The sequence below is a fragment of the Oncorhynchus mykiss genome, chromosome 12 (genome assembly GCF_057628025.1).
Source record: "Oncorhynchus mykiss isolate SJ-2025 chromosome 12, ASM5762802v1, whole genome shotgun sequence".
Classification (NCBI taxonomy): Eukaryota; Metazoa; Chordata; class Actinopteri; order Salmoniformes; family Salmonidae; genus Oncorhynchus; species Oncorhynchus mykiss.
The window spans coordinates 61,871,495-61,899,169 of NC_143033.1; the positions used below are offsets into that span (position 1 = coordinate 61,871,495).

Sequence of the window (27,675 nt, forward strand, 5' to 3'; positions counted from 1 at the left end):
ATCATACACAAAATGCCGAAATGTTCCCTTAAGGTATGGTATTCCTGTGTGAGGGAACGTAACCTTCTTTTAATTGCTTTATCTTCACTTCTCCCCATCGTCAAGTTTACTTAGTGTCCTGCCACTCCACGGCCCCAGTGTGTTAATGTTGGCTAATCTGACTCTGACAGATGATTGATAACCACTCCCAAGTGTGCAGTATCCAAAGGATTAGCACGGTTTACTTCTCTTTTTTTTATAACCCCTTTTTCTCCCCAATTTTGTGGTATCCAATTGTTGTAGTAGCTACTATCTTGTCTCATCGCTACAACTCCCGTACGGGCTCGGGAGAGACAAAGGTTGAATGTCATGCGTCCTCCGATACACAACCCAACCAGCCGCACTGCTTCTTAACACAGCGCGCATCCAACCCAATGTGTCGGAGGCTACACCGTGCGCCTGGCAACCTTGGCTAGCGCGCACTGCGCCCGGCCCACCACAGGAGTCGCAGGTGCGCGATGAGACAAGGACATCCCTACCGACCAAGCCCTCCCTAACCCGGACGACGCTAGGCCAATTGTGCATCGCCCCACGGACCTCCCGGTCGCGGCCGGTTACAACAGAGCCTGGGCGCGAACCCAGGGACTCTGATGGCACAGCTGGCGCTGCAGTACAGCGCCCTTAACCACTGCGCCACCCGGGAGGCCAGCACGGTTTACTTCTGGTAGCATGCGGGGTACGTTCCCTCTAAGTCACGCTAATTAATAACGTGCTGACCCCTAGAAGACAGCCATGTTTATGCTTGCGGAGAGATGCGTCAACCTGTGTGTGTCCGTCCGTCCGTCCGTCCAGGGGGACTAAAAAGGTTTGTGTAAGTTCCAGACTCCTATGTCATGACACATACAATAGCTTTTTCCCAGTTATGTGGTGCCAATATTCTTAGAATGATTCACATGACAACAACAAAAATCACAAAACACTGTCTAAAAATGTGCCTTTCTCTTGGAAATGTCTATGGATGGTGACTGGCCTTTTTATATTTGAGTCACTATGACTTACTATGTTATTAATAATACTGGAGGGCACTGTACACACACACATGCACGTACACACACACACACACACTCTCGCTCACACACCCCGAAACCAAGAGGCATGAGAACAAGAGGAAACACTGACCGCTTGAATGAAGCTTCACACAAAGAGCAAAACTCGGAGGGACGAGAGAAATTCAACTCCATACAGTAGCCTACTACCTCCTCCGTCTCCCATAGACACGTCTGCACCAGATACCGGGCGTGGCCATCTCGTCACACAAATCCAGTAACAAAGTGGGAAGCTATTGCTTTCAGCAGCAAGACCCCCCAGATGACCTTCCCTTGTGACTCAGGTGTGACCCTGTATTGGGGAGAAGTGAAACGCCTGGTATCACTGCACCAGAGTTGAATGCACAGAGACACAGGCACAATGGCTAGAAAGGAAAGCACTAGCATTGTACGCATTCTGTAAATCATCGTGGTGTTGACAGACCTAGTTTTTAGGCCCGTTGTGTGCACCTTTTAAAGGCCTGATTTCTAATTCAGCTTTTTCTCAACAGACACCCATACTTCTGGGTAGAGCTGGGCTCTTTTGACTTGGTCCATGTAGAGCTAAATGTGCTTCAGGGGTCAACTCTACTATGCCTATGTTATGGAATGTGTGACACTGCGCTTAAATCGCACCTGGAAATGGAGGCCTTGGGACTCTGAATTAGGGTTGCAAAGCTACTGGTAATTTACCAAAGTTACCTGAAACTTCAGCAATTTAGCTAATTAACAGAATCTATGGCAAACCATCATAACTTTGGTAATTTCTACTTAAATAACTTTATATATATATATATATATATATAGTATTCATTTGTTTTATATCTGTCCATGAGTTTCTACTAGATAGATCATGATTAAAGAGAAAATAGCCTAATTAATTTGAAAAAGTACATAATCAACAATGGCATTATTTTCAATGCTCTGCAACTTTTCCAACTATTTACTTTTTTCACAACTGCCACCAGTTTGATTTCAAATTATTGACAACAAATACATATTGACATAGTTCTAGTAAATCAATAAAAGTGTGTATAAAAAAATATGAAGGATATTTAATGATGAAACAATGGTATTCACTAAGTTTATGGTTTAATAATGATAATGTTTTCATAATAAAATCATTTTATTTAATGATCTCCTATACAGGCATTCAGAAAGTATTCAGACCTTCACTTTTTCCACAGTTTGTTACTTTAGAGCTTTATTCTAAATGGATTAAATAAAACATTTTCCTCAATCTACACACAATACCCCATAATGACGAAGCGAAAACAACAGGTGAGGTTGAGGTCGAAGGAATTGTCCGTGGAGCTCCGAGACAGGATTGTGTCGAGGCACAGATCTGGGGAAGGGTACATAAACACTTCTGCAGCATTGAAGGTCAAGAACACAGTGGCCTCCAAGATACTTAAATTGAAGTAGTTTGGCCGAACATCCAGCACTAGGAAGTTCCGAACTGAGAAATCGGGGGAGAAGGGCCTTGGTCAGGCAGGTGACCAAGAACCCTATGGTCACTCTGACAGAGCTCCAGAGTTAACCTGTGGAGATGGGAGAACCTTCCAGAAGGACAACCATTTCTGAAGGACTCTACCAATCAGGCATTTATGGTAGAATGGCCAGATGGAAGCCCTCTTAGGGTTTGCCAAAAGGCACCTAAAGGACTCTGACCATAAGAAATAAGATGATGTGGTCTGATAAAACATAGATTGAACTCTATGGCCTTCCAACAAGACAACAACCCTAAGCACACAGCCAAGACAATGCAGGAGTGGCTTTGGGACAAGTCTCTGAATGTCCTTAAGTGGCCCAGCCAGAGCCCGGACTTGAACCTGATCGAACATCTCTAGAGAGACCTGAAAATAGCTGTGCAGCAACGCACCCCATCCAATATGACAGAGCTTGAGAGGATCTGTAGAGAAGAATGGGAGAAACTCCCCAAATACAACACTCCCCAAGCTTGTAGCGTCATACCCAAGAAGACTCGAGGCTGTAATCGCTGTCAAAGGTGCTTCAACAAAGTGCTGAGTAAAGGGTCTGAATACTTCAGACTTCACAAAATCAATGGCATCATGAGGGAGGAAAATGATGTGGATATATTGAAGCAACATCTCAAGACATCAGTCAGGAAGTTAAAGCTTGGTTGCCCAAATGGACAATGACCGCAAGCATAATTCCAAAGGTGTTTGCAAAATGCCTTAAGGGCAATTTCTGTGCAAGTCCAGATATGAGGTTCGCTCTGTCTGTGTACTGTGTAACCCTGTGTGAAGTCAATCTTGCTATCGGTGTAATTTGCTCAAGGTATTGGAGTGGCCATCACAAAGCCCTGACCTAAATCCCATAGAAAATTTGTGAGCAGATCTGAAAAAGCGTGTGCGAGCAAGGAGGCCTACAAACCGGACTCAGTTACACCAGCTCTGTCAGGAGGAATGTGCCAAAATTCACCCAACTTATTATGGGAAGCTTGTGGAAGGCTACCCGAAATGTTTGACCCAAGTTAAACAATTTAATGGCAATGCTACCAAATACTAATTGAGTGTATGTAAACTTCTGACCCACTGGGAATGTGATGAAAGAAATCAAATCTGAAGTAAATCACACTCTCTACTATTATTCTAACATTTCACATTCTTAAAATAAAGTGGTGATCCTAACTGACCTAAGACAGGGAAGTTTTACTAGGATTAAATGTCATGAATTGTGAAAAACTGAGTTGAAATGTATTTGGCTAAGGTGTATGTAAACTTCCGACTTCAACTGTGTTGTGTGCCAGATTCTCTAAAAACCTGATTTTGCTTTGTAATTATGGGCTATTGTGTGTCGATTGATGGGGGGGGGGACAATTGAATACATTTTAGAATAAGGCTGAAACTCTCAAAATGTGGAAAAGGTGTCTGAAAACGTTCCGACTGCATTGTATGTGATAAGGCCACACAGACAGCCAGAGGTAATTACAGACACCTGTGACAATCTGAAGTAGCCAAAGGGGCCACTAGATGTGATAAATTACATCAAATCCTTGAAAGATACCAACAAACTGATAGTTTACTGGTATAATTATTACATTTCCAGGAATATACCCTCCCTCTGCAACCCTAGTTGCAACCCTAGTTTCCCCCGAAAAGGAGAAAAATTACTTTACAAAAAGGTGCCTTAACTGAACGTGACACAACAATTAAATGATGTTGCCAATTATCTACGTCAGGCAGACCCTGAGTGTATCTTGAGCTGGTGTAAACCTCATCATTTCTGTGCAAGTCCAGATATGAGGTTCGCTCTGTCTGTGTACTGTGTAACCCTGTGTGAAGTCAATCTTGCGATCGGTGTAATTTGCTGACATATTGCTCTGCATTTCGTCCACAGTTGACCTGGAGCACATGAGGACAGTGAAGGCTGACAAACACCAGCGCTTCTGCCAAGACAACAGCCTCATCAGTCAGTTCGTATCAGCCAAGACCGGAGACTCAGTGAGTCAGTTTACCCAGTAAATTACATCAAAAGTGACGCGCACATACAACAACAACAACAACAACAACAACAACAAAAATGACCACTGAAATGCTTTGCTGTGATGATGACTAAGCAAAATTGATGCGGCACAATATTTGTTTATTTGCGCACATTGCGAGCATATTTCTGCTGTTTCTGTGTTTCTGCTCATCGCTCTTTCATTTTGCCACCCTGCCTTCCCTTGAGGTGTTCCTGGCATTCCAGAGAGTGGCTGCAGAGATTCTGGGGGTGAAGCTCAACAAAGCAGAGATTGAGCAGTCCCAGGTGAGTCTTCATTAGGCCTTTCTCTTGCGTTTCCCAGAGAGAATTATATAGCAGCTCCTCGAGTCATGTCGCCATTTTTTGGGGGACGGTTTCTTCTAACCACACACATGTACACAAGGTCAAACAGAGTGCGCCAGGTCACAAGTTCACCGCACCCGGTAGAGGACTCTTGTTACTCCTGTGATGCTGTACCTGTGACTGACACTGTCCATCTGTAAATACAGCCATGTTGTTGATGTTAGAGCCCAATGGTGCGTGAAGCGAGAGGTCAAGAGGTTGGAAGGTTTGGCTGCATCTTCTGATTTATTGTGTTTATCTCCCGCCGATGTGGGCTGAACGGGGCCTCCTAGCTCGGCCTCGATGAACCAGCCAGACCAGGTGGCCTTGTCACAGGTGGCAGCGGTGGGATTAAGGCAGGGCATCTTCCCCCAGAGGCATTAATCCTGGCTGTGATATGACTGGCTGGTGCCGCGCTGGCTAGATGAGGCTGATTCTATGGGGAGGTCAGGACCCCCACAGAGAAGGGAGAGCACCAAGGGAGCGAAGGCTAGGAGGTGACTCTCAAACGCACTTCCACCCCTACCCTGCCCCTTCTGCTGTCAACAGACAGAGGCTAATGAATGTGTCCATCTCCACTCCCCTCCGTCACCTCCCATGAAAGCTTCCTCAATAACCCAAGTGCTTTAATCCAGGCTAAACAAGCTGGATGAGTGGTCTGATCTGTCAGTCAAGATGCCTGTCACAGAAACATAACCTATGATGTCCATGTCTCGCTCCAGACATGTTCTCTGGAGATTGTTTTTCTAGATGAGATTGAAGTCGGAAGTTTACATACACTTAGGTTGGAGTCATTAACTCCTTTTTAAACCACTCCACAAATGTTCTTGTCAACAAACTATAGTTTTGGCAAGTCGGTTAGGACATCTACTTTGTGCATGACACAAGTAATTTTTCCAACAATTGTTTACAGACAGATAATTTCACTTATAATTCACTGTATCATAATTCCAGTGGGTCAGAAGTTTACATACACTAAGTTGACTGTGCCTTTAAACAGCTTGGAAAGTTCCAGATAATGATGTCATGGTTTTAGAAGCTTCTGGTAGGCTAATTGGCATAATTTGAGTCAATTGGAGGTGTACCTGTGGACGTGTTTCAAGGCCTACCTTCAAACTCAGTGCCTCTTTGCTTGACATCATGGGAAAATCAAAAGAAATCAGCCAAGACCTCAGAAAAAAAATGTAGACCTCCAAAAGTCTGGTTCATCCTTGGGAGCAATTTCCAGATGCCTGAATGTACCACGTTGAACCACGTTCATCTGTACAAACAATAGTATGCAAGTATAAACACCATGACACCACGCAGCTGTCATACCGCTCAGGAAGGAGACGCATTCTGTCTCCTAGAGATGAACGTTCTTTGGTGCGAAAAGTGCAAATCAATCCCAGAACAACAGCAAAGGACCTTGTGAAGATGCTGGAGGAAACGGGTACAAAAGTATCTATATCCACAGTAAAACGACTCCTATATCGACATAACCTGAAAGGCAAGGAAGAAGGAATAAATCATTCTCTCTACAATTTTTATGACATTTCACATTCTTAAAATAAAGTGGTGATCCTAACTGACCTAAAACAGGGAATTTTTACTAGGATTAAATGTCAGGAATTGTGAAAAACTGAGTTTAAATGTATTTGGCTGAGGTGTATGTAAACTTCCGACTTCAACTGTAACACAGGTGGAGTGAAGACTATCCCACATCAGTGGTGCATCTTCATCTTCGATAGAGAATGGGTTCGGTTTGGGGTAAGACTGAGGTTACAATAGTTGAAGGCCTCAACATTCACTGGAGAAAGAAATAAGTAGAAAGAATAAATGTTTTTGAATGGTCTGCCAAAAAACAGTCTGTTTTTCTACCTTGTGATGTGTTGTGTTAACAATGGTTGGAATAATGTTGTGAGTTGTAGGCATTTGGGGATGGAGGCCAGGGGGCAGCTCTAGTGGCTTGTAGGGGGGCAAGAAAAGCCTCATTATCAGCTGTCGGGTTTAGAGAGCTGTACATGGGGGTCAGGGCCCCTGGCAAGATCTCATTGGCCTGGGAGCCTACTCCGTCATTGCCCCCTGCCTGGACGATCAGATACTGGGGCCGCTGATTACTCACAGGGTCCGACACCAGGCGTCGGCAGCTCGTTAATCAACCAACCAACCAGGGCCTGGGTTTCAACCACGATGTCTGGTCTTTGCTGGCTCCCCAATCCAGGTCTGAGTTCTGAGTTTTAACTAAGTTCAGAACCTGCCCTGTTACTGTTACTCAATGTCCAGGGCCCGTATGCATGAAGCGTCTTGGGTTTTGCCTTTTGGATCATAATGAATTGGACGGGAGGGAACTGATCCTAGATCATCACTCCTATTCTGAAACGTTTTTTGAATACAAGCCCAGATGAGCTCAGTTGGATTTCTGACAGGGTTTGCTGTAAGATCACTTTCACTCAGAGACGTCAACAAGTCAAGAATAGGGAAAGGTGCTAGCTATACCTTTCCTCATTGAAGATGCAACGGTTGATTTTAAAACTTCACCTGGTAAAATGTTAGTAGAAGAGGAGCCGAGGACGCACACATACATTTGGGCAGACTAACGGCTTAAACTTAGAGTTTTTAAAAAAAGTCTCACTCGCTACAATACTCCCAAATCTTTATTGAATGGATAAACCAATATTTGACACACACACAATTCATATCTGCCTGGGAGTATTACAGTCGCACACAGATATATATTTTTTTTTCTGAGTGTTCTTCGTTTGTAAATGACCATGTTTCACACATGTATTTTGGTCATTTTCCTGCGTAAACCCCGGTGCTTCTCATTTGTTTATTCTCCTGTTCAATCTATTTCTCAAGTTTCTTTTTCATTTTTCTCATTGTCACCTCCATGACCCTGTCTTCACCTCTCCTCATCCTGCATTCTAACCAACTGTACCTCCTGTCTGCATCTTTGTTTTCCTTCCTGTCCTCTCTCTCCTTTCTCCTCTTTTCTTTTTTTCTCTCTTTTTCTTTCTTTCTTTCTCGCTTTCTTTCTCCTTAATTCTTCTTTCTCTCTCTCTCTTTCTCTCTTTCGCTTTCTCTCTCGTTTTCTTTTCCTCTTCTACTCCCCCTGGTTTTGTCTCCTTCCATCTCTCCATTGGTGTGTGCTGCACAGAGGATCGTGAAAGCTGAGCTGGTGGACTACCATCAGGACGAAGTCCCCGTTAGACAGGAGACCAATCAGAGCAAAATCTGTTCGGTTCAGTAGTTGGAAGTATGTCAACACACAGTCGCAAACAGATATAATTTTCTCCTGAAATATACTGGAAATATTAGTGCCTGGTATGAAACCGCAAGACCCCTTACGAAGTGGTTGTGGTAGAGGTTGTTGTTGTATTTTAATTGTGGGAATTAAAGTGGAACTGACAGCGTTTTAACAACATGAAATCTTATTCAAATCTGTTTATATATACCCCCAGGTGAAGCGAGCACTTAGATATGGTAATTTTCACGTTTTCGTACTTTCAAAGAACGTGTTTGAGAATACTGTATCTCTGAATGGCTAGGGCACACTGGTCTGTGTAGAGTCCAGTCCTGGATAAGAATGACATGTTTTTATTCGGTTTTATTTACTGCAGTGTCTATAAATTGTCCAAACGCGCGGCCACTTTCCCACTCTATATTGCTATAGACTTTTCACAAACGCCTTTAAGGCATTTTAGCTAGCTAAGTAAATAGCTCCATAAATGGATAAGTTTGCCTATTAGACACATTATGACTGACTTGTGGTCATTGCCCGCGCTAGTTTGATTGTATTGACACTCCCAGCCTTAGTTACATTCTTCCGTTATTGTCTAAAACATTGAGTTATTGAAACTGAAACATTGCATCCCAAAGGGCTGGAGGCAGCAACACATGTACCAGGCCAGCTGTGATTTACAACCTGATAGCAATACGTTTTGGTCTACCAAGAAAAGTATTGGTGAATTAGATATATTTATCACGTACTGAACTGCATCCATCTATTCTGCCAACAATGCCTTACTCTGCAGCATGTCATTTTTAGACATACACAACCTATTTTTAATACCTCTTATAAAGGTTTGATATTATGATTATCTGTTTTCATATCTGCAAAGTAGTTAACGCTGTCAGTTCCACTTTAATTGAGTGATTAGTTAGTTTGATTATTAACAGAGAAAATCTTTGGTTGGTTTAGACTGGTCCTACAGTAGTTTGGCACAAACATTTTGTTGGAGTAACATATTTTATGTCGCATCATTAAGAGAAAAAACCCTGAAATGACACTGGTATAGAAGATGTTGCCAGGAATTCCCGACTATTTCAGTGGGCTGCATCAGTATGATCCAGAGAAGTGGGCTTGGTCCCCGGACAGAGTTTGTCAGACTGACCTTTGTTTGACCTGTTTCTACGCTTCTGATTGGCGTTGAGCTGGCTGCATCTGCAAAGAGACTAGAGCAGATTCTCCATATGTTATTTTTACCACAACATTCATCCATTAACTTGTATACTTCAGTTTACATGTTTTTCTGAATGTGACAAATGAAAGGTATTTGAATTATATAAGTATGGTCTGGGGCCTGGGAAGGAAGACCTGGGGCCTGCTTTGTGATCCATAGATTTCTGGACTATGCAGGAACAAATTGCAAATATTTTGTAGTATCAATTAGGTACATTTAATATAATTCGTGTTTAAAGTTGCACAATGCAGAAATCGCTCCTCCATTTCCTGGTTGCTAAAATTCTAATAGTTTAACTAATTTCAGTTTGTGACAAAATAAGATGGTATAGTGTAGAGAATCATTCATTATACCTTCTAATCCGCTGTGAAATATATTTTCTAAAACGTAAAGTATTGTTTCAGCTATTTGAAGCTGGTGTACAAAACCGAAAGTAAAAGACACAAACTAATTTTAGGAATGGAAGCATAGAAATAGCGCACATAGAACTGATATACCACTTCTTAAACTTGCTTTCAAGTAGAGTGATAGATCATAGATCAACATTTCTATGTGAAATTTATCAGGTCGCCCAAAAAGTGACATATTGCCACTTTAAATCAGATGGATTTTCTTGTGTGGTGGCAGCTTTCTCATATTTTGCCTCTGTTTGTCTTTCTTTATGTCTGTGTGTTTCCATAGCGTGTGGTGAAGGCCGACATCGTGAACTACAGTCAAGAACCTGTGGCGAGGACAGTCAACCCCCCGCGCAGCTCCATGTGTGCGGTACAGTGACCCCCTCTCTCCCCCACCTCCCCTCTTGCCCCTCCACAAACTGACGATAGCAGTGAGGGCTTCTGACCAGCAGGCTGCCGCTAACACACTGGCCCATAGCCAAAGCAGGGGAATTGAGCCAGCTTGGTTTATTCTGCTGCACGCACACGCACACGCACACACACACACACACACACACACACACACACACACACACACACACACACACCTTCTCTCTCAACGCACAAGTCTTGAGAAAGGCTTTATATCAGTATTTCCTTGAGGGTTTTCAGGGTCATCGGATATGTTAAGATTTGAATGTGAGGATCTCTCTGTATGTACAGTTTGTATTTATAAAGGGACCCCACAGTATAGTCCTGGCTTCAATACATTTCATATATTTTCATGAATGATTTCTTGAGTAGTAATCAGCTTTGGTTGCAGCATACGTCTGTTTAAACATGAAGTTAGGCTGAAAGCAAATGGGCCCTCCACTTTTTCAGCAATATATTTTTAGCAACTGTTATTCTTTTGTCATTTTTCTCCCTTCTACTGTCTTCATTATTCAATTATTCTTCAAAGGACCATTTTTGATTGTTTGTTTGTATGTATGTATGTATGTATTCAACAAAAATTTAAACGCAACATGTAAAGTGTTGGTCCCATGTTTCATGAGCTGAAATTAAAGATCCTAGAAATTGTCCATACGCACAGAAACGTATATTTCTATCAAACATTGTGCACAAATTTGTTTACATCCCTGTTCGTGAGAATTTCTCCTTTGCCAAGAGAATACAACCACCTGACAGGTGTAGCATATCAAGAAGCTGATTAAACTGCATGATCATTACACAGGTGCACCTGCTGCTGGGGACAATTAAAGGCCACTCTAAAATGTGCACTTTTGTCACACAAAACAATGCCACAGATGTCTCAAGTTTTGAGGGAGCGTACAATTGGCATGCTGCCTGCAGGAATGTCCACCAGAGCTGTTGTCAGATAATTTCATGTTAATTTCTCTACCATAAGCTGCCTTCAATGTTGTTTTAGCGAATTTGGCAGTAAGTCTAACCGGTCCAGCCCAGGACCTCCACACCCAACTTCTTCACCTGCGGGATCGTCTGAGACCAAACAGCTGATGAAACTGAGGATTATTTCTGTCTGTAATGAAGCACTTTTGTGGGGGAAAACACATTTTATATTATTTATATTTTATTGGCTGGGCCTATGCCCTCCCAGACCCACCCATGCCTGTGCCCCTGCCCAGTCATGTGAAATCCAAAGATTAGGGCCTAATTAATTTATTTCAATTGACTGATTTCCTTATATGAACTGTAACTCTGTAAAATCGTAGAAATTGTTGCATGTTGCGTTTCTATTTTTGTTCACTATATTTGGCATCTTTAACCTTGAAAATTGACATTTAAGTACGTATTGGTGCGGTTTAAAGGTAAGACAGTATATCTGTATCGTTGTAGCCTTTTTCATCTGTCTGTTGTAGAACAGAAAAGTCTGCAATGAAGAACTGCTTTGACACAAAGTGCTTCGTAGGATCTTCATTTGTACCAAACAAGCTGAATAATAGCCAACCTACACTCTTAGAGAAAAAAGGTTCTAAAAGGGTTCTTTGGCTGTCCCCATGAGAGTCCTTTGAAGAACCCTTTTGGGTTCCATGTAGAGAGGGTTCTTCAAATGGTTCCCCCATGGAGACAGCCAAAGAACCCTTTTTTTCTAAGAGTGTACATAAATTACAGGCATGTGTTGTTTTGTACGGATACTCATCCCTCAAAATAAGTTGGCTTATCTTGCAGTTTGTATTGTCAAAATGTTTTCTTTGACTAATATGGTGTACTTGCACAGAGAGGATGTCAATTGTACCAGAAAATACATGACAAAACAATGTGACATGGTTGGATTTTACTCTGTAAACCATGGCGTTTGCCTTATGTGTAAATTGTCTTTATAAATGATAAATGCATTGCTTTGTGAAAGATCTTATTTTCAATGCTGCTCACATTTCAGTAAGATGTAAAGAGCTTCCCTCATTGGATGGAATAGCCTCTGTACTCCCTATGACTTTTGGTCATAAAAAGAAAATGTCTAAAAGTGAAGTATGAAATCATGTTATATATATTATCTGTACACTTAAATGGTTGTCAAGTAAACATTCAAAAGTAGTACAGACTTTGTATATGGAAAAATAAAAATGCTATTGAAAAAAATGCAATAGTTTATGTAATTACTAGGCTACTGTATAGTTTGTGCAACATTGTGCCTCCTTGGAATTCTGGAAATAAATATTATGTGAGTGTGTGGTTGTGTGTATACTTCTTTACATGTGTGTATGTGCATGTGGCGCTCGCACTCCTGCATGCACACACACTTGTAATTCCAGTTTAGCCAGGTGTAACAGTGGTAAGGTGTTTGGAATGCTGTTGGAACAGCTTTATGAAGACCCTAATAGTTTGCGGGCACCGTTTGTCACTGTTCTAGTCCAATTTATTGTATTGATTTGTGTTGTGTAGTGGCTTTGCTGGTATGCATCCCAATTAAAAAATGTTGAGTTGGCCCCACCAAGGTTAACATTCTAAAATCACCACTGGTCATAGAGCAAAGCGTGAGGAAAATGTGTGTTTGAGAGTCTCAGCTTTTCATATCTAACTTAATAGTTTGTAGCTCAAACCATTTGGACTCTACAGATGTTTTTGTAAAAAGACCTGGTCCCCTGCAATGGTACAACCCAGAAGTCTAACTCAAACACAATGTTTAAAAGCATCAAATCACGCCAGCGTCATGATGGGACTCATTGGGTTAAATAGTTGCTATGCCCTCGTAATGGCCGGTGCGCATTTCCATATCAAATCAAACTTTATTTGCCACATGCGCCGAATACAACAAGTGTAGACTTTACTGTGAAATTCTTACTTAAATTACAGGCATGTGTTGTTTTGTACGGATACTCATCCCTCAAAATAGCCCCAAAATAGCCCTTAGCCCTTAACCAACAGTGCAGTTCAAGAGAAGAAAATATTTACCAAGTAGGCTAAAATAAAAAGTAACACAGTAAGAATAACGGGGCACCAGTACCGAGTCTGTGTGCAGGGGTACAGGCTAGTTGAGGTAATCTGTACATGTAGGTGGGGGTGAAGTGACTATGCACGGGGGGGTCAATGTAAATTGGTGGTAATTTTTATGAATTGTTCAGCAGTATAATGGCTTGGGGGTAGAAGCTGTTAAGGAGCCTTTTGATCCTTGACTTGGCGCTCCGAACCGCTTGCTGTGCGCTAGCAGAGAAAACAGTATCTCAAAGCAATATATTGTTTGTAAAATAGTTGCTATTGAGTTGAATATTGAAAGTTGAGAAATAAAAATACCATCAGAAAGCAGATACCCTCATCTCTTCGACATGGACAAGGGGACTAAGCTCCGAAAGCTGGGTTTTTCTTGCACATTTTGAAATGTTATACAATCAGAACACATTTTTCTCTTGAGTACATGGAGGGAGAGTGACTTGCTAATCAAAGCAGCAGGCCTCAGGGAGGCAAATTGTTAATTTTTAACCTGGCCATGTCACATTTATTAAAAAATTGTATTTAAAAAAACATTTGTGTGTCAATTATTATTATTTAAAACATGACTAATTACAAAACTCCTGGGCACTTGTCCACTTCGGTGTCTCTTTGGCGCCAGAAAACAACCTGAAGACAATTGCTGAGTGGGACCAGAGTTGGAAGTCACTCCATGGATGTCCCATCCATAAGCAGAAATGAATGTGTGGTTAAAATGTCAGGAGTGAGGCAGATTACAAGGTCTGGTGCTTTGTGATTCATTTCATACTGTTTCCAAAAATACTGTTGATCCTAAACATGATACTGGAGCCATTCAGTGCTTTTAAAGTCGAACTGACACGGTTTTAACTACTTTGCCGATATAAAACAGACAATCATGTCAGGCAAAAATATCAAATTCCCAGTTTATGCTACATTTTTATAAGAGGTTTTTAAAAATAGGTTATATTTTATATTATATTTGACTCCATGAAGTAGAGGACAAACCATTCAGGAAAAAAAAAATTGAGGTCACTCTCTTTTCAATAGTTTTCTATGTGGATCGAGATTTCTAAGGCACTGGCTTGCATTTCCTATCGCTTCCACTAGATGTCAACAGTCTTTAGAAATTGGTTGATGTTTTTCCTTTGAGAAATGAAGAAGTAGCCATTTCCTTTCTGGGAGTCGAGCCAAGTGTACTGTTGTGGTTGGGGCGCACGACCTGAAAGCTCGCTCCACTTTGTTTTCATCCGGTATTGAACACAGTGTATTCCGTCTTAAATTTGATCAATTATTTACGTTTAAAAATACCTAAAGTTGGATTAGGAAAGTTGTTTGAAATGTTTGCATCAAGCTTACAGGTAATTTATTAGATACTTTGTAGTCATGTTGTGCGAGTTGGAACCGGTGTATTTTCTGAATCAAACGCGCCAAATAAATTGACATTTTGGAGATATGACAATGGAATTAATCGAACAAAAGGACCATTTGTGATGTTTAATGAACATATTGGAGTGCCAACAGAAGAAGATCTTCAAAGGTAAGGCATGAATTATATCGTTATTTCTGACTTTTGTGTCCGCCTGGCGGGTTGAAATGGGATTTTCATGTGTTGGTATGCTGGGCGCTGTCCTCAGATAATCGCATGGTTTGCTTTCACCGTAAAGCCTTTTTGAAATCTGACACTGTGGCTGGATTAACAAGAAGTTAATCTTTAAACCGATGTATAACACTTGTATGATTTATGAATTATCATTATGAGTATTTCTGTTTTTGCATTTGGCGCGCTGTTATTTCACTCTGTGTTTTTAACGGGATTGGTGCGCGAAGGGGTCACTAAGAAGTTAAGTTCTATTTGTTATACCAATGAAAATAGCATTATCTGTAGAAGGAGATTTGTAGTTGTTTAAAGGGGATGTTGAAGTGTTTTCTTCGCTGAGAAAAATTTGATAAAAGCATGCTGTGGTGTTCCCTCACATTTTGTTCTGGGAATAAAACACATCAATAAGTTAAATGTATACCTTTACTACTTATTGGAGGGCACAACCTTTTACAGATTTGCACAAGTATGCTAATTCAATGTTCACTGGCACCTCAAAAACATCCCATTTCACTTGTGTCAGGGTGGAACATTTGCTCCACGTTCTAATTTGGCGTGGTGTAGTCTACCAAGACTGGCCTTATGCAGTGGTGTAGTCTACCAAGTCTGGCCTTATGTAGTGGTGTAGTCTACCAAGACTGGCGGTATGCAGTGGTAAAGTCTACCAAGACTGGCCTTATGCAGTGGTGTAGTCTACCAGGACTGCCCTTTTGCAAATAGGCTGGGCTCTGGTCAAAAGTAGTGCACTATATTGGGTATCCACTGCAGTGTCTGTCTATTCTCATCTGTTGTGGAGGAGGAGAAAGAATGTAACATCAACACGACATCATGTCAAAACCAGCGTCGACATTGATGAGTGACGGGGCGTGCGTGTCCGTTTCTGTCATTGGTGGGTGTAGCTGGTGCATGGAAGTCAGGCGCAGGAGAGCAGAGTGGACAAGGTACTTTACTTAGACAATCATAATACAGAACACAACTTCATCACAAAAACAAATGCCCAAAGAACAAGTGAGGCAGCACAAAGTACAAAGTACCGGCTGCCACAACGCACTGGTATAAAACAAAACCCGGCGCAAACCAGGCGGAAGCATGCCAACCTGACAATAAACATTACTCCACACAGACATGGAGGGAACAGAGGGCTAAATACACATAGTAATGATGATGAGATGTAAACCAGGTGTGCAGGAAAACAAGACAAAATAAATGGAAAATGAAAGGTGGATCAGCAATGACTAGAAGACAGGTGACGTCGACCACCGAACGCCACCCGAACAAGGAGAGGAACCGACTTCGGCGGAAGTCGTGACAGTTTCCCACATGAGACAAGCTCTTAAGCCACTAAAATATGTGGTCTGTCTGTACCCTCCCTATAACAAACTCACTATAACAAAGACGGTGGTATCAGTGTGTATTCAAGTGTTTTGGGGAACGCTCTAGTTTATAAGGGTACACAAACGGTTCACTCTGTTACATTGAATCTACTCAATGTTTATCCTTATGTGTCATATTATGTGATGGATAGGAATCTAAATACTATCCTCAATACATTTTGAGACAGCTCATAAGGTGCCTATAACATTGCTTGGTTGGTTAATAAGACATGTTCTTCCACACCACTGTGTTTTAGACTTTGACTGAAATGGAATTGAATGCAATTGAAAGTAACATAGATTGCATGTTGGAAAATATAATTGCCTCCGTCAAACCCTTGACATCATGTGAAATTATTATTAATTCCCTTTTCTGTCCAACACAATTTGGGCAGTGTGGAAATGTGAACATTGTGATTCTTTCACAGGATTCATTACAAGGTTCCAGAAACAAACGAGCCATAGTGCAGTTTGGGAAAATGCCTGGTGGGCCAGTTCATATGCCTGGTGGGCCAGTTCATATGCCTGGTGGGCCAGTTCAAATGCCTGGTAGGCCAATTCATATGCCTGGTGGGCCAGTTCATATGCCTGGTGGGCCAGTTCATATGCCTGGTGGGCCAGTTCATATGCCTGGTGGGCCAGTTCAAATGCCTGGTAGGCCAGTTCATATGCCTGGTGGGCCAGTTCATATGCCTGGTGGGCCAGTTCATATGCCTGGTGGGCCAGTTCATATGCCTGGTGGGCCAGTTCATATGCCTGGTGGGCCAGTTCATATGTCTGGTGGGCCAGTTCATATGCCTGGTGTGCTGGTCTCATAGGAGAGAGAAAATAAAACAACAGAATTGGCCTGTTAACTAATTTTATCATGATTGTGCAGAATGATCATTTGGCTAATGGGCTGCTGTCCCATAAACATTTTGAGATTCTATATTTTGAGTAGCCACCGTTTCCTTAATGACAGCTTCGCACACGCTTGGCATTCTCTCAACCAGCTTCATGTGGTAGTCACCTGGAATGCAGGTGTGCTTTGTTAAAAGTTCATTTGTGGAATTTCTTTCCTTAATGCGTTTGAGACAATCAGTTGTGCTGTGACAAGGTAGGGGTTGTATACAGAAGACAGCCCTATTTGGTAAAAGACCAAGTCCATATTATGGCAAGAACAGGTCAAATTAGCAAAGAGAAATGACAGTCCATCATTACTTGAAGAAATGAAAAATGTCAAGAACTTTGAACGTTTCTTCAAGTGCAATCGCAAAAACTATCAAGCGCTATGATGAAACTGGCTCTCATGAGGACCGCCACAGGAAAGGAAGACCCAGAGTTACCTCTGCTGCAGAGGATAAGTTCATTAGTTACCAGCATCCAGCATCCGTAACAGACACATCTGAACAACTGTGTGAATCAGGCCTTCATGGTCGAATTTCTGCAAAGGAACCACTACTAAAGGACACCAATAAGAAGAGACTTGCTTGGGCCAAGAAACACGAGAAATGGACATTAGATGAGTCCAAATTGGAGATTTTTGGTTCCAAACACCATGACTTTGTGAGATGCAGAGTAGGTCAACAGTTGATCTCCGTATGTGTGGTTTCCACCGTGAAGCATGGAGGTGTGATGGTGTGGGGGTGCTTTGCTGGTGACACTGTCAGTGATTTATTTAGAATTCAAGGCACACTTAACCAGCATGGCTACCACAGCATTCTGCAGCGATACGCCATCCCATCTGGTTTGCGCTTAGTGGGACTATCATTTGTTTTTCAACTGGACAATGACCCAACACACCTCCAGGCTGTGTAAAGTCTATTTGACCAAGAAGGAGAGTGATGGAGTGCTGCATCAGATGACCTGGCCTCCACAATCACCCGACCTCAACCCAATTGAAATGGTTTGGGATGAGTTGGACCGCAGAGTGAAGGAAAAGCAGCCAACAAGTGCTCAACATATGTGGGAACTCCTTCAAGACTGTTGGAAAAGTATTCCAGCTTAAGATGGTTGAGAGAATGCCAAGAGTGTGCAAAGCTGTCATCTCTGCAAAGGGTGGCTACTTTGAAGTATTTTATTTATTTAACACTTTTTTGGTTACTACATGATTCCATATGTGTTATTTAATAGTTTTAATGTCTTCACTATTATTATACAATATAGAAAATAGTAAAATAAAGAAAAACCCTTGAATGAGTAGGTGTCCAAACTTTTGACTGGTGCTGTATCTTATTTTAAATATATACATTTCCTTTATTATTTTCCCCTAATTCTACCACTCCTCCCCTAATCTGAGTAAACGAATGGACAACAACACTTAGGCTTCTACTTCCATCTTATACATACTATATACATTTTAGGGACACTATATTTTACATTAGTTATCTGTTGTTTGTTTTTTGTCCAATCCTTCAGCTACCCTCAACCCCTCTCATCTATCTCTGAAGACCATCCACTTTTGATTTCTATTTGACATATATATTTTTTTTAACTGTGCTGTTTCACAACATTTCTGAACCTATTTGCATTTTACTGACACAGCATATTTTACATTAGATATCTTGTTTTTTTTTGTTATTTATAGTCCCACCCTTCATCTTCCCTCAAACCCCCTCCCATCTATCTCTGAACACCATTGCAACATTTTACCTGGAGTTAACTCTGCAAATAGCATTGCTGGGTGATCTGAAAAGTATGTTAATTGATCGATAATATAATAATACTCTTAGCAAAAATGTTTATCTTTAATTTACAATCTGTAGAAACTCTGAGAAGATTCTGAATTTTTGTGAAACATCACAGCACAGTTGAAAAATTATAATGATTAGGTGAGGTGTCACATAGATGAGCAGGGACCCTGGTCATCTTTCTTTTGGTGTTTTTCAGAGTCTGTAGAAAGGCCTCTTTTAGTGTCCTAAGTTTTCATAACTGTGACCTAATTGCCTACTGTCTGTAAGCTGTTAGTGTCTTAACGACCGTTCCATAGGTGCATGTTTATTAATTGTTTATGGTTCATTGAACAAGCATGGGAAACAGTTTCTAAACCCTTTACAATGAAGATCTGTGAAGTTATTTGGAATTTTACGAATTATCTTTGAAAGACACGGTCCTGAAAAAGGGATGTTTCTTTTTTTGCTGAGTTTAGGTACAGTGCCTTGCGAAAGTATTCGGCCCCCTTGAACTTTGCGACCTTTTGCCACATTTCAGGCTTCAAACATAAAGATATAAAACTGTATTTTTTGTGAAGAATCAACAGCAAGTGGGACACAATCATGAAGTGGAACGACATTTATTGGATATTTCAAACTTTTTTAACAAATCAAAAACTGAAAAATTGGGCGTGCAAAATTATTCAGCCCCTTTACTTTCAGTGCAGCAAACTCTCTCCAGAAGTTCAGTGAGGATCTCTGAATGATCCAATGTTGACCTAAATGACTAATGATGATAAATACAATCCACCTGTGTGTAATCAAGTCTCCGTATAAATGCACCTGCACTGTGATAGTCTCAGAGGTCCGTTAAAAGCGCAGAGAGCATCATGAAGAACAAGGAACACACCAGGCAGGTCCGAGATACTGTTGTGAAGAAGTTTAAAGCCGGATTTGGATACAAAAAGATTTCCCAAGCTTTAAACATCCCAAGGAGCACTGTGCAAGTGATAATATTGAAATGGAAGGAGTATCAGACCACTGCAAATCTACCAAGACCTGGCCGTCCCTCTAAACTTTCAGCTCATACAAGGAGAAGACTGATCAGAGATGCAGCCAAGAGGCCCATGATCACTCTGGATGAACTGCAGAGATCTACAGCTGAGGTGGGAGACTCTGTCCATAGGACAACAATCAGTCATATATTCCACAAATCTGGCCTTTATGGAAGAGTGGCAAGAAGAAAGCCATTTCTTAAAGATATCCATAAAAAGTGTAGTTTAAAGTTTGCCACAAGCCACCTGGGAGACACACCAAACATGTGGAAGAAGGTGCTCTGGAAAACCTGATGGAGTCTGCAAAAGACCTGAGACTGGGACGGAGATTTGTCTTCCAACAAGACAATGATCCAAAACATAAAGCAAAATCTACAATGGAATGGTTCAATAATAAACATATCCAGGTGTTAGAATGGCCAAGTCAAAGTCCAGACCTGAATCCAATCGAGAATCTGTGGAAAGAACTGAAAACTGCTGTTCACAAATGCTCTCCATCCAACCTCACTGAGCTCGAGAAGTTTTGCAAGGAGGAATGGGAAAAAAATTCAGTCTCTCGATGTGCAAAACTGATAGAGACATACCCCAAGCGACTTACAGCTGTAATCGCAGCAAAAGGTGGCGCTACAAAGTATTAACTTAAGGGGGCTGAATCATTTTGCACGCCCAATTTTTCAGTTTTTGATTTGTTAAAAAAGTTTGAAATATCCAATAAATGTCGTTCCACTTCATGATTGTGTCCCACTTGTTGTTGATTCTTCACAAAAAAATACAGTTTTATATCTTTATGTTTGAAGCCTGAAATGTGGCAAAAGGTCGCAAAGTTCAAGGGGGCCGAATACTTTCGCAAGGCACTGTATAGTTATAAAAGTGGGTTTGCATAGATAATAACAGAGAGTAGCGGCAGCGTGGGGGAGGGGAGGTGGGGTCAATGCAAACTGATTTTATGTTAACTAGTAAATAGTAGCCTACAGCAAAGTGTGTTGAAATAATTTCTAACTTGTTAACAATTTCTCCTAGTTAGTTTTTGCTACCATGTGGGTTTTTAGCTTGCTTGAGCCTGCTATCTGAGGAGTGTTAATTCACCTGTTTCCCTACGTTTCATTTGAGCATTTATCTTACAAAGGAGTTGTTTAATCTAATTGTTTAACTAGTTATCTGTACATGGAATTGTATTTTTTTTTAAAACTTTTTTTCCCTTCTAATCTTTACTGAGCCCGTGGCATTTTCCTATCTGATGTGTGGAGACATTTCACTACAGATAATGTAGAAGGAAAAGCTGTGTACATTTGAAAATACTGTGCCAAATCATGTGAAGAATGCAACAAAGATACAGAATCATCTGGCCAAGTGCATAAATTTCCCTCAGCGCTCACAACAAGCAACCTCTGACAAAAGTCTCTCTACTTCTATTGGAGGTGAAAATGATGAATCAGACACCTTATCGATAGCAACTACTCATGGTCCTCCTGGAAGTTTTGACTCAATGGAGGAACGTAGTCAGAGAAATGCTGATGAATGTCTTGCTCGAACTGTGTATGCAACTGGTTCACCGCTGATGCTCACAGGCAATGTGTATTGGAAGAGAGTTCTGAATGTTCTTCGCCCAGCATGCACCCCTCCAACCAGACATGATTTATCTACTAATTTGCTGGATGCAGAGTTCAACAGGGTTCATGTGAAGGGTCAAGCAAATCATAGAGATAGCTGACTGTATTGCAATCATCTCTGATGGGTGGTCGAATGTTCATGGCAAGGAATAATTAACTCCATCTCCACCCCTCAACCAGTATTCTACAAAGGACAACAGACACAAGGGACAACAGACACACCGGTCTCTACATTGCAGACCAGTTGAAGGTAGTCATCAATGACCTTGGACCACAGAAGGTATTTGTCATCAAGTTGGGGACAGACAATGCTGCGAACATGAAGGCTGCTTGGTCTAAAGTGGGGGAGTCCTACCCTCACATCACACCCATTGGCTGTGCTGCTCATGCATTGAATCTGCTCCTCAAGGACATCATGGCACTGAAAACAATGGATCCACTCTACAAGAGCCAAGGAAATGGTTAGGTATGTGAAGGGTCATCAAGTTATAGCAGCAATCTATCTCACCAAGCAATTCTTTCTATTTTTTTTCACTCTTTCTATTCTGGTTAGAGCCAGTTTGCTCTGTTCTGTGAAGGGAGTAGAACACAGTGTTGGCAATTTCTCATGTGGAATAGCCTCCATTTCTCAGAAGAAGAATAAACTGACGTGTTTCGGAAGAAAGGTCTTTATTTCTGAGCATTTTGAGCCTGTAATCGAACCCACAAATGCTGATGCTCCAGATACTCAACTAGTCTAAAGAAGGCCAGTTGTATTGCTTCTTTAATCAGAACAACAGTTGTCAGCTGTGCTAACATAATTGCAATAAGGTTGTCTAATGATAAATTTGCCTTTTTAAAATGATAAACTTTGATTAGTTAACACAACGTGCCATTGGATCACAGAGTGACGGTTGCTGATAATGGGCCTCTGTTCGCCTATGTAGATATTAAAAATGTATCTGCCGTTTCCAGCTACAATAGTCATTTTCAAAGTTAACCATGTATTTCTGATCAATTTGATATTTTAATGGACAAAAAATTAGCTTTCTTTCAAAAACGAGGACATTTCTAAGTGACACTACCGTTTTAAAAGTTCGGGGTATCTTAATTTTTTGGGGGGAGATGCGATGGATCTTTGGGATCATTCAATATTCCCTTTTGTTGTTCAGTGAAATCATCCCATGTGAGAAGTCAACTCATTTAATTAAAGTTATATTTTAACTAGTTATTTTATTTCTATTGGAAGGATTTAATCATTTGCAGTTATGTCTAAGGTAAAAGGTTTATGTTTCGGTCTCTATATGTTATGGTAAATATATCCAATGCAAAAAAAACATTTACAATTTAAAAGGGTATTAATGTGTATGTATTTCGGTTAATTCCTGTTTAATTCTCTCTGAATATTCCCCAAAATATGCAACCCTAGTTAGACCTGGGTCTAAGCTTTTGATGTTTGTTGTTAGCCCTAGTTTTGCTTAGCCCCATTTTATTTTTCAATACACAACATTCAACAACAACATTCAACGTGTTATATAGTAGTGTTTGTATATGAGTTACACCTACTGTAGTTGATAAAAGCTTGTCTAGTTTTCCATTTTTTCCATGGGGCGGCAGGGTAGCCTAGTGGGTTAGAGCGTTGGACCAGTAACCGGAAGGTTGCAAGTTCAAACCTGTTGTTCTGCCCCTTAACAGGCAGTTAACCCACTAGGCCGTCATTGAAAATAAGAATTTGTTCTTAACTGACTTGCCTAGTTCAATAAAGGTCAAATAAAAATAAATAAATACATTTGTTGTTTACTGGGTTCAGTTCTGTATTGCATCACTAGGTGGAGACATTGACCACATTACACCTTCAGTACTAACCTGTATGGTCGACAACTCTCTCTCATGAGCACTACCAGCTAAAAATATTTTCCCCCCTAATTCTTTTCCATTCCCTTTGTGATTATTCTGAAGGCAGAAACGGTAATCTTTTAAACTTGTCTTAATAAAACTATTTTTAATAGTGAGCGAGCGGTGCGCTTTTCCCTGTCCAATGATGGTTAGTGATCAGAGCCAGAAATATCACTCTCATGACATCACATTATCTTACAAGATGATGGTTGTCATTTATTCAATGCTAAAAAGAAGTTGTAAGATTTAATGCGTCCTGTTTTGTTGTCCCTCAACAGCAACGTAATCCAGAGGTACGGCACGTCGACCTGGAGATTCTATAACACTACGAATCTACGCGGGGAAATTGTGCTACAGCAAGAAGGAACTCGGGAAGAAGAGCCAAGCCGACCTCTGCACTCTGCCACCAATCTCCCTCCCATCCTCTCCAACCAACTCATCAATAAGTCTTACTGTAGAATAGTCCTGCATCACATAAGCACCAGACACAGGTGCTGGGACAGTGATTTTTATTTTTTCCATGTCTTTCTATGTTGATGCCGTTATGAGGGTTTGACCAGAAACGGAGATATCAAAGACCCAAGGCATACCAGGTGTGGCAGTGAAGACTGAGCTCTCAGCACTGTCTTGAAGTTGGACGTGGTCATAGTGCATTGTCACTCTCAGGCAGTGGATGTACTGCCTTTGAATATAGTTTTCGTTCGTAGACTTTTGTTCATGTTTCTGCGTGAAGTAAAACATTTCAGTTAAACAATCATGTCTTTGAACTATTCAGAGTCAAACTGACCAGTATCACTAAGCAGTTATACATAAAGCTTATGAATCTACATAGAACCACACTCTCGCTGCAACAATTCCCTTATGAATGCAAATAATTATACAAGTACACTTAACAAAAGCAGCATGGAAGTGTTTTCTTGAGTATAAGTTTGAAGTATGTAGAGAGTGTATATATTTTTTCCCCTTTATATTTTTTGGGGGGGGAGTACCTATGCACACTGCAAAGCTGGCATCTCACCAGTTCATTGATTGACATTTTGAATTAATGTTCTAAGAATTGTGATTTTATATGTTAGAGTGAGCTGACTGATCTTGTCAGTCGTTTGCTGTCTCAACGGGCTTGTCAGCAGACGACAGATTTGTATGTTTTTTGCTCCAAAGATGAAGTGGTGTTCGAACACGCAGTCCGAGCGAACGTCCCCTCCTTTACCAGTGTAAATAATAGTGGGCTGGAGGTAGGCGTTTTTGTTTCAGCCTTTTGTGACATAATACAACTCTGTTTTACCGTGGACAGTTCCGTGTAAAAACTAAGACGAGGACAAATGATACGTAATATTAATGCTCTGACTATCCACTAAAGATTGTTTGTTCAGCCATTGTCCCAATTTTGACCCTCCCAGCTTGATAATTCTGCTCCAGCCTGGGGTGTATTCAGTGAGGTAAAACATTCGCAACATTGCAGTTAAAAATGTAATGAATAGAGCTGACATGATTTCTATTCATTATGACAGAAAATCATAGCTGTGCTATGAAATTAATTTCTGTCTGAAAGTTCTGTAAAATGTCACCCTCCTGAACATACTTGTTGCACTCAGCAACTGCTTATTTTTTTTAAAAATTTTGTGCTCATGTCTGTGTTTGTAACAGACCATCTGGCCAATATACAGCAGGTTGCAGGGACACTGCTGTAAGCATATACCCCAATGGTGAATACATACTCGGCTTTCTTTAGAAGTGGCCTGGAGTTGTTTCTGAATTATCGGGTGTGTGTATGCAGTTGAAGTCGGAAGTTTACATATACAGCCGTGGCCAAAAGTTTTGCGAATGACACAAATGTTAATTTTCACAAAGTCTGCTGCCTCAGTTTGTATTATAGCAATTTGCATATACTCTAGAATGTTATGAAGAGTGATCAGATGAATTGCAATTCATTGCGAAGTCCCTCTTTGCCATGCAAATTAACTGAACCCCCAAAAAACATTTCCACTGCATTTCAGCCCTGCCACAAAAGGACCAGCTGACATGTCAGTGATTCTCTCGTTAACACAGGTGTGAGTGTTGACGAGGACAAGGCTGGAGATCACTCTGTCATGCTGATGGAGTTTGAATAACAGACTGGAAGCTTCAAAAGGAGGGTGGTGCTTGGAATCATTGTTCTTCCTCTGTCAACCATGGTTACCTGCAAGGAAACACGTGCCGTCATTGTTTTGCACAAAAAGGCTTCACAGGCAAGGATATTGCTGCCAGTAAGATTGTACCTAAATCAACCATTTATCGGATCATCAAGAACTTCAAGGAGAGTGGTTCAATTGTTGTGAAGAAGGCTCCAGGGCGCCCAAGAAAGTCCAGCAAGCACCTCGACCGTCTCCTAAAGTTGATTCAGCTGCGGGATCGGGGCACCACCAGTACAGAGCTTGCTTAGGAATGGCAGCAGGCAGGTGTGAGTGCATCTGCATGCACAGTGAGGCGAAGACTTTTGTAGGATGACCTGGTGTCAAGAAGGGCAGCAAAGAAGCCACTTCTCTCCAGGAAAAACATGAGGGACAGAATGATATTCTGCAAACGGTACAGGAATTGGACTGCTGAGGACAGGGGTAAAATAATTTTCTCTGAATCCCCTTTTCAATTTTTTGGGGCATCCGGAAAAAAGCTTGTCCGGAAAAGACGAGCCATCAGTCCTGTGTCATGCCAACAGTAAAGCATCCTGAGATCATTCATGTGTGGGGTTGCTTCTCAGCCAAGGGAGTGGGCTCACAATTTTGCCTAAGAACACAGCCATGAATAAAGAATGGTACAAACGCATCCTCCGAGAGCAGCTTCTCCCAACAATCCAGGAACAGTTTGGTGACGAAATGTATGATGGAGCAACTTGCTACAAGGTTAAAAGTAATAACTAAGTGGCCCGGGGAACAAAACATCAATATTTTGGGTCCATGGCCAGGAAACTCCCCAGACCTTAATCCCATTGAAGTTGTGGTCAATCCTCAAGAGGCGGGTGGACAAACAAAAACCCACAAATTTGGACAAACTCCAAGCATGTATTATGCAAGAATGGGCTGCCATCAGTCAGGATGTGGCCCAGAAGTTAATTGACAGCATTCCAGGGCGGATTGCAGAGGTCTTGAAAAAGAATGGTCAACACTGCAAATATTGACTCTTGCATCAACTTCATGTAATTGTCAATAAAAGCATTTGACACTTATGAAATGCTTGTAATTATACTTCAGTATTCCATAGTAACATCTGACAAAAATATCTAAAGACACTGAAGCAGCAAACTTTGTGGCAATTAATATTTGTGTCGTTCTCAAAACTTTTGTCCACGACTGTACTTTGGTTGGCGTCATTAAAACAAGTTTTTCAACCACTCCACAAATTTCTTGTTAACAAACTGTCGTTTTTGCAAGTCTGTTAGGACATCTACTTTGCATGACAAGTAATTTTTCAAACAATTGTTTACAGACAGATCATTTCACTTATTATTCACTGTATCACAATTCCAGTGGGCCAGATGTTTACATACACTAAATTGACTGTGCCTTTTTTAAACAGCCTGGAAGATTCCAGAAAATTATGCCATGGCTTTAGAAGCTTCGGATAGGCTAATTGACATCATTTGAGTCAATTGGAGGTTTACCTGTGGATGTATTTCAAGGCCTACCTTCAAACTCAGTGCCTCTTTGCTTGAAATCATGGGAAAATCAAAAGAAATCAGCCAATAGTTTCTAAACGCCTGAAGGTACCACGTTCATCTCTACAAACAATAGTACGCAAGTATAAACACCATGGGACAACACAGCTGTCATAACGCTCAGGAAGGAGACGTGTTCTGTCTCCTAGACATTAACGTACTTTGGTGCGGAAAGTGCAAATCAATCCCAGAAGAACAGAAAAGGACTTTGTGAAGATGCTGGAGGAAACGGGTACTAAAGTATCGATATCCACAGTAGAATGAGTCCAATATCGACAAACTGAAAGGCCGCTCAGCAAGGAAGAAGCCACTGCTCCAAAACCGCCATGAAATAGCCAGACTACGGTTTGCAACTGTACATGGAGATCATACTTTTTCGAGAAATGTCCTCTGGTCTGATGAAACAAAAATAGAACTGTTTGGCCATAATGACCATCGTTATGTTTGGAGGAAAAGGGGGAAGCTTGCAAGCCGAAGAACACCATCCCAACCGTGAAGCATGGTAGTGGCGGCAGCATGTTGTGGGGGTGCTTTGCTGCAGGAGGGACTGGTGCACTTCACAATACAGATGGCATCATGAGGGAGGGAAGTTGTGGATCTATTGAAGCAACATCTCAAGACATCAGTCAGGAAGTTAAAGCTTGGTCGCAAATGGGTTTTCCAAATGGACAATGACCCCAAGCATACTTCCAAAGTTGTGG

The 27,675-nt window shown here is 41.3% G+C and overlaps 1 protein-coding gene across 2 annotated transcripts in view; it reads left to right on the forward strand.

Annotated features, from left to right (window-relative positions):
• Positions 1-12,404, forward strand: part of LOC110537865 (ras-related protein Rab-28) — a 50,167-nt gene extending 37,763 nt beyond the window's left edge. The window contains exons 5-8 of one of the 2 annotated variants that reach the window (XM_021624297.3): positions 4,428-4,531; positions 4,761-4,838; positions 8,035-8,133; positions 10,022-10,796. In XM_021624297.3, the coding sequence (XP_021479972.3) occupies positions 4,428-4,531; positions 4,761-4,838; positions 8,035-8,127 (275 nt within the window). In that variant the 3' untranslated portion in view covers positions 8,128-8,133; positions 10,022-10,796. Of the gene's footprint in view, positions 1-4,427; positions 4,532-4,760; positions 4,839-8,034; positions 8,134-10,021 lie in introns of both variants that reach the window. The other variant, XM_036937889.2, reaches the window with a different exon arrangement.
• The last annotated feature ends 15,271 nt before the right edge of the window (positions 12,405-27,675 follow it).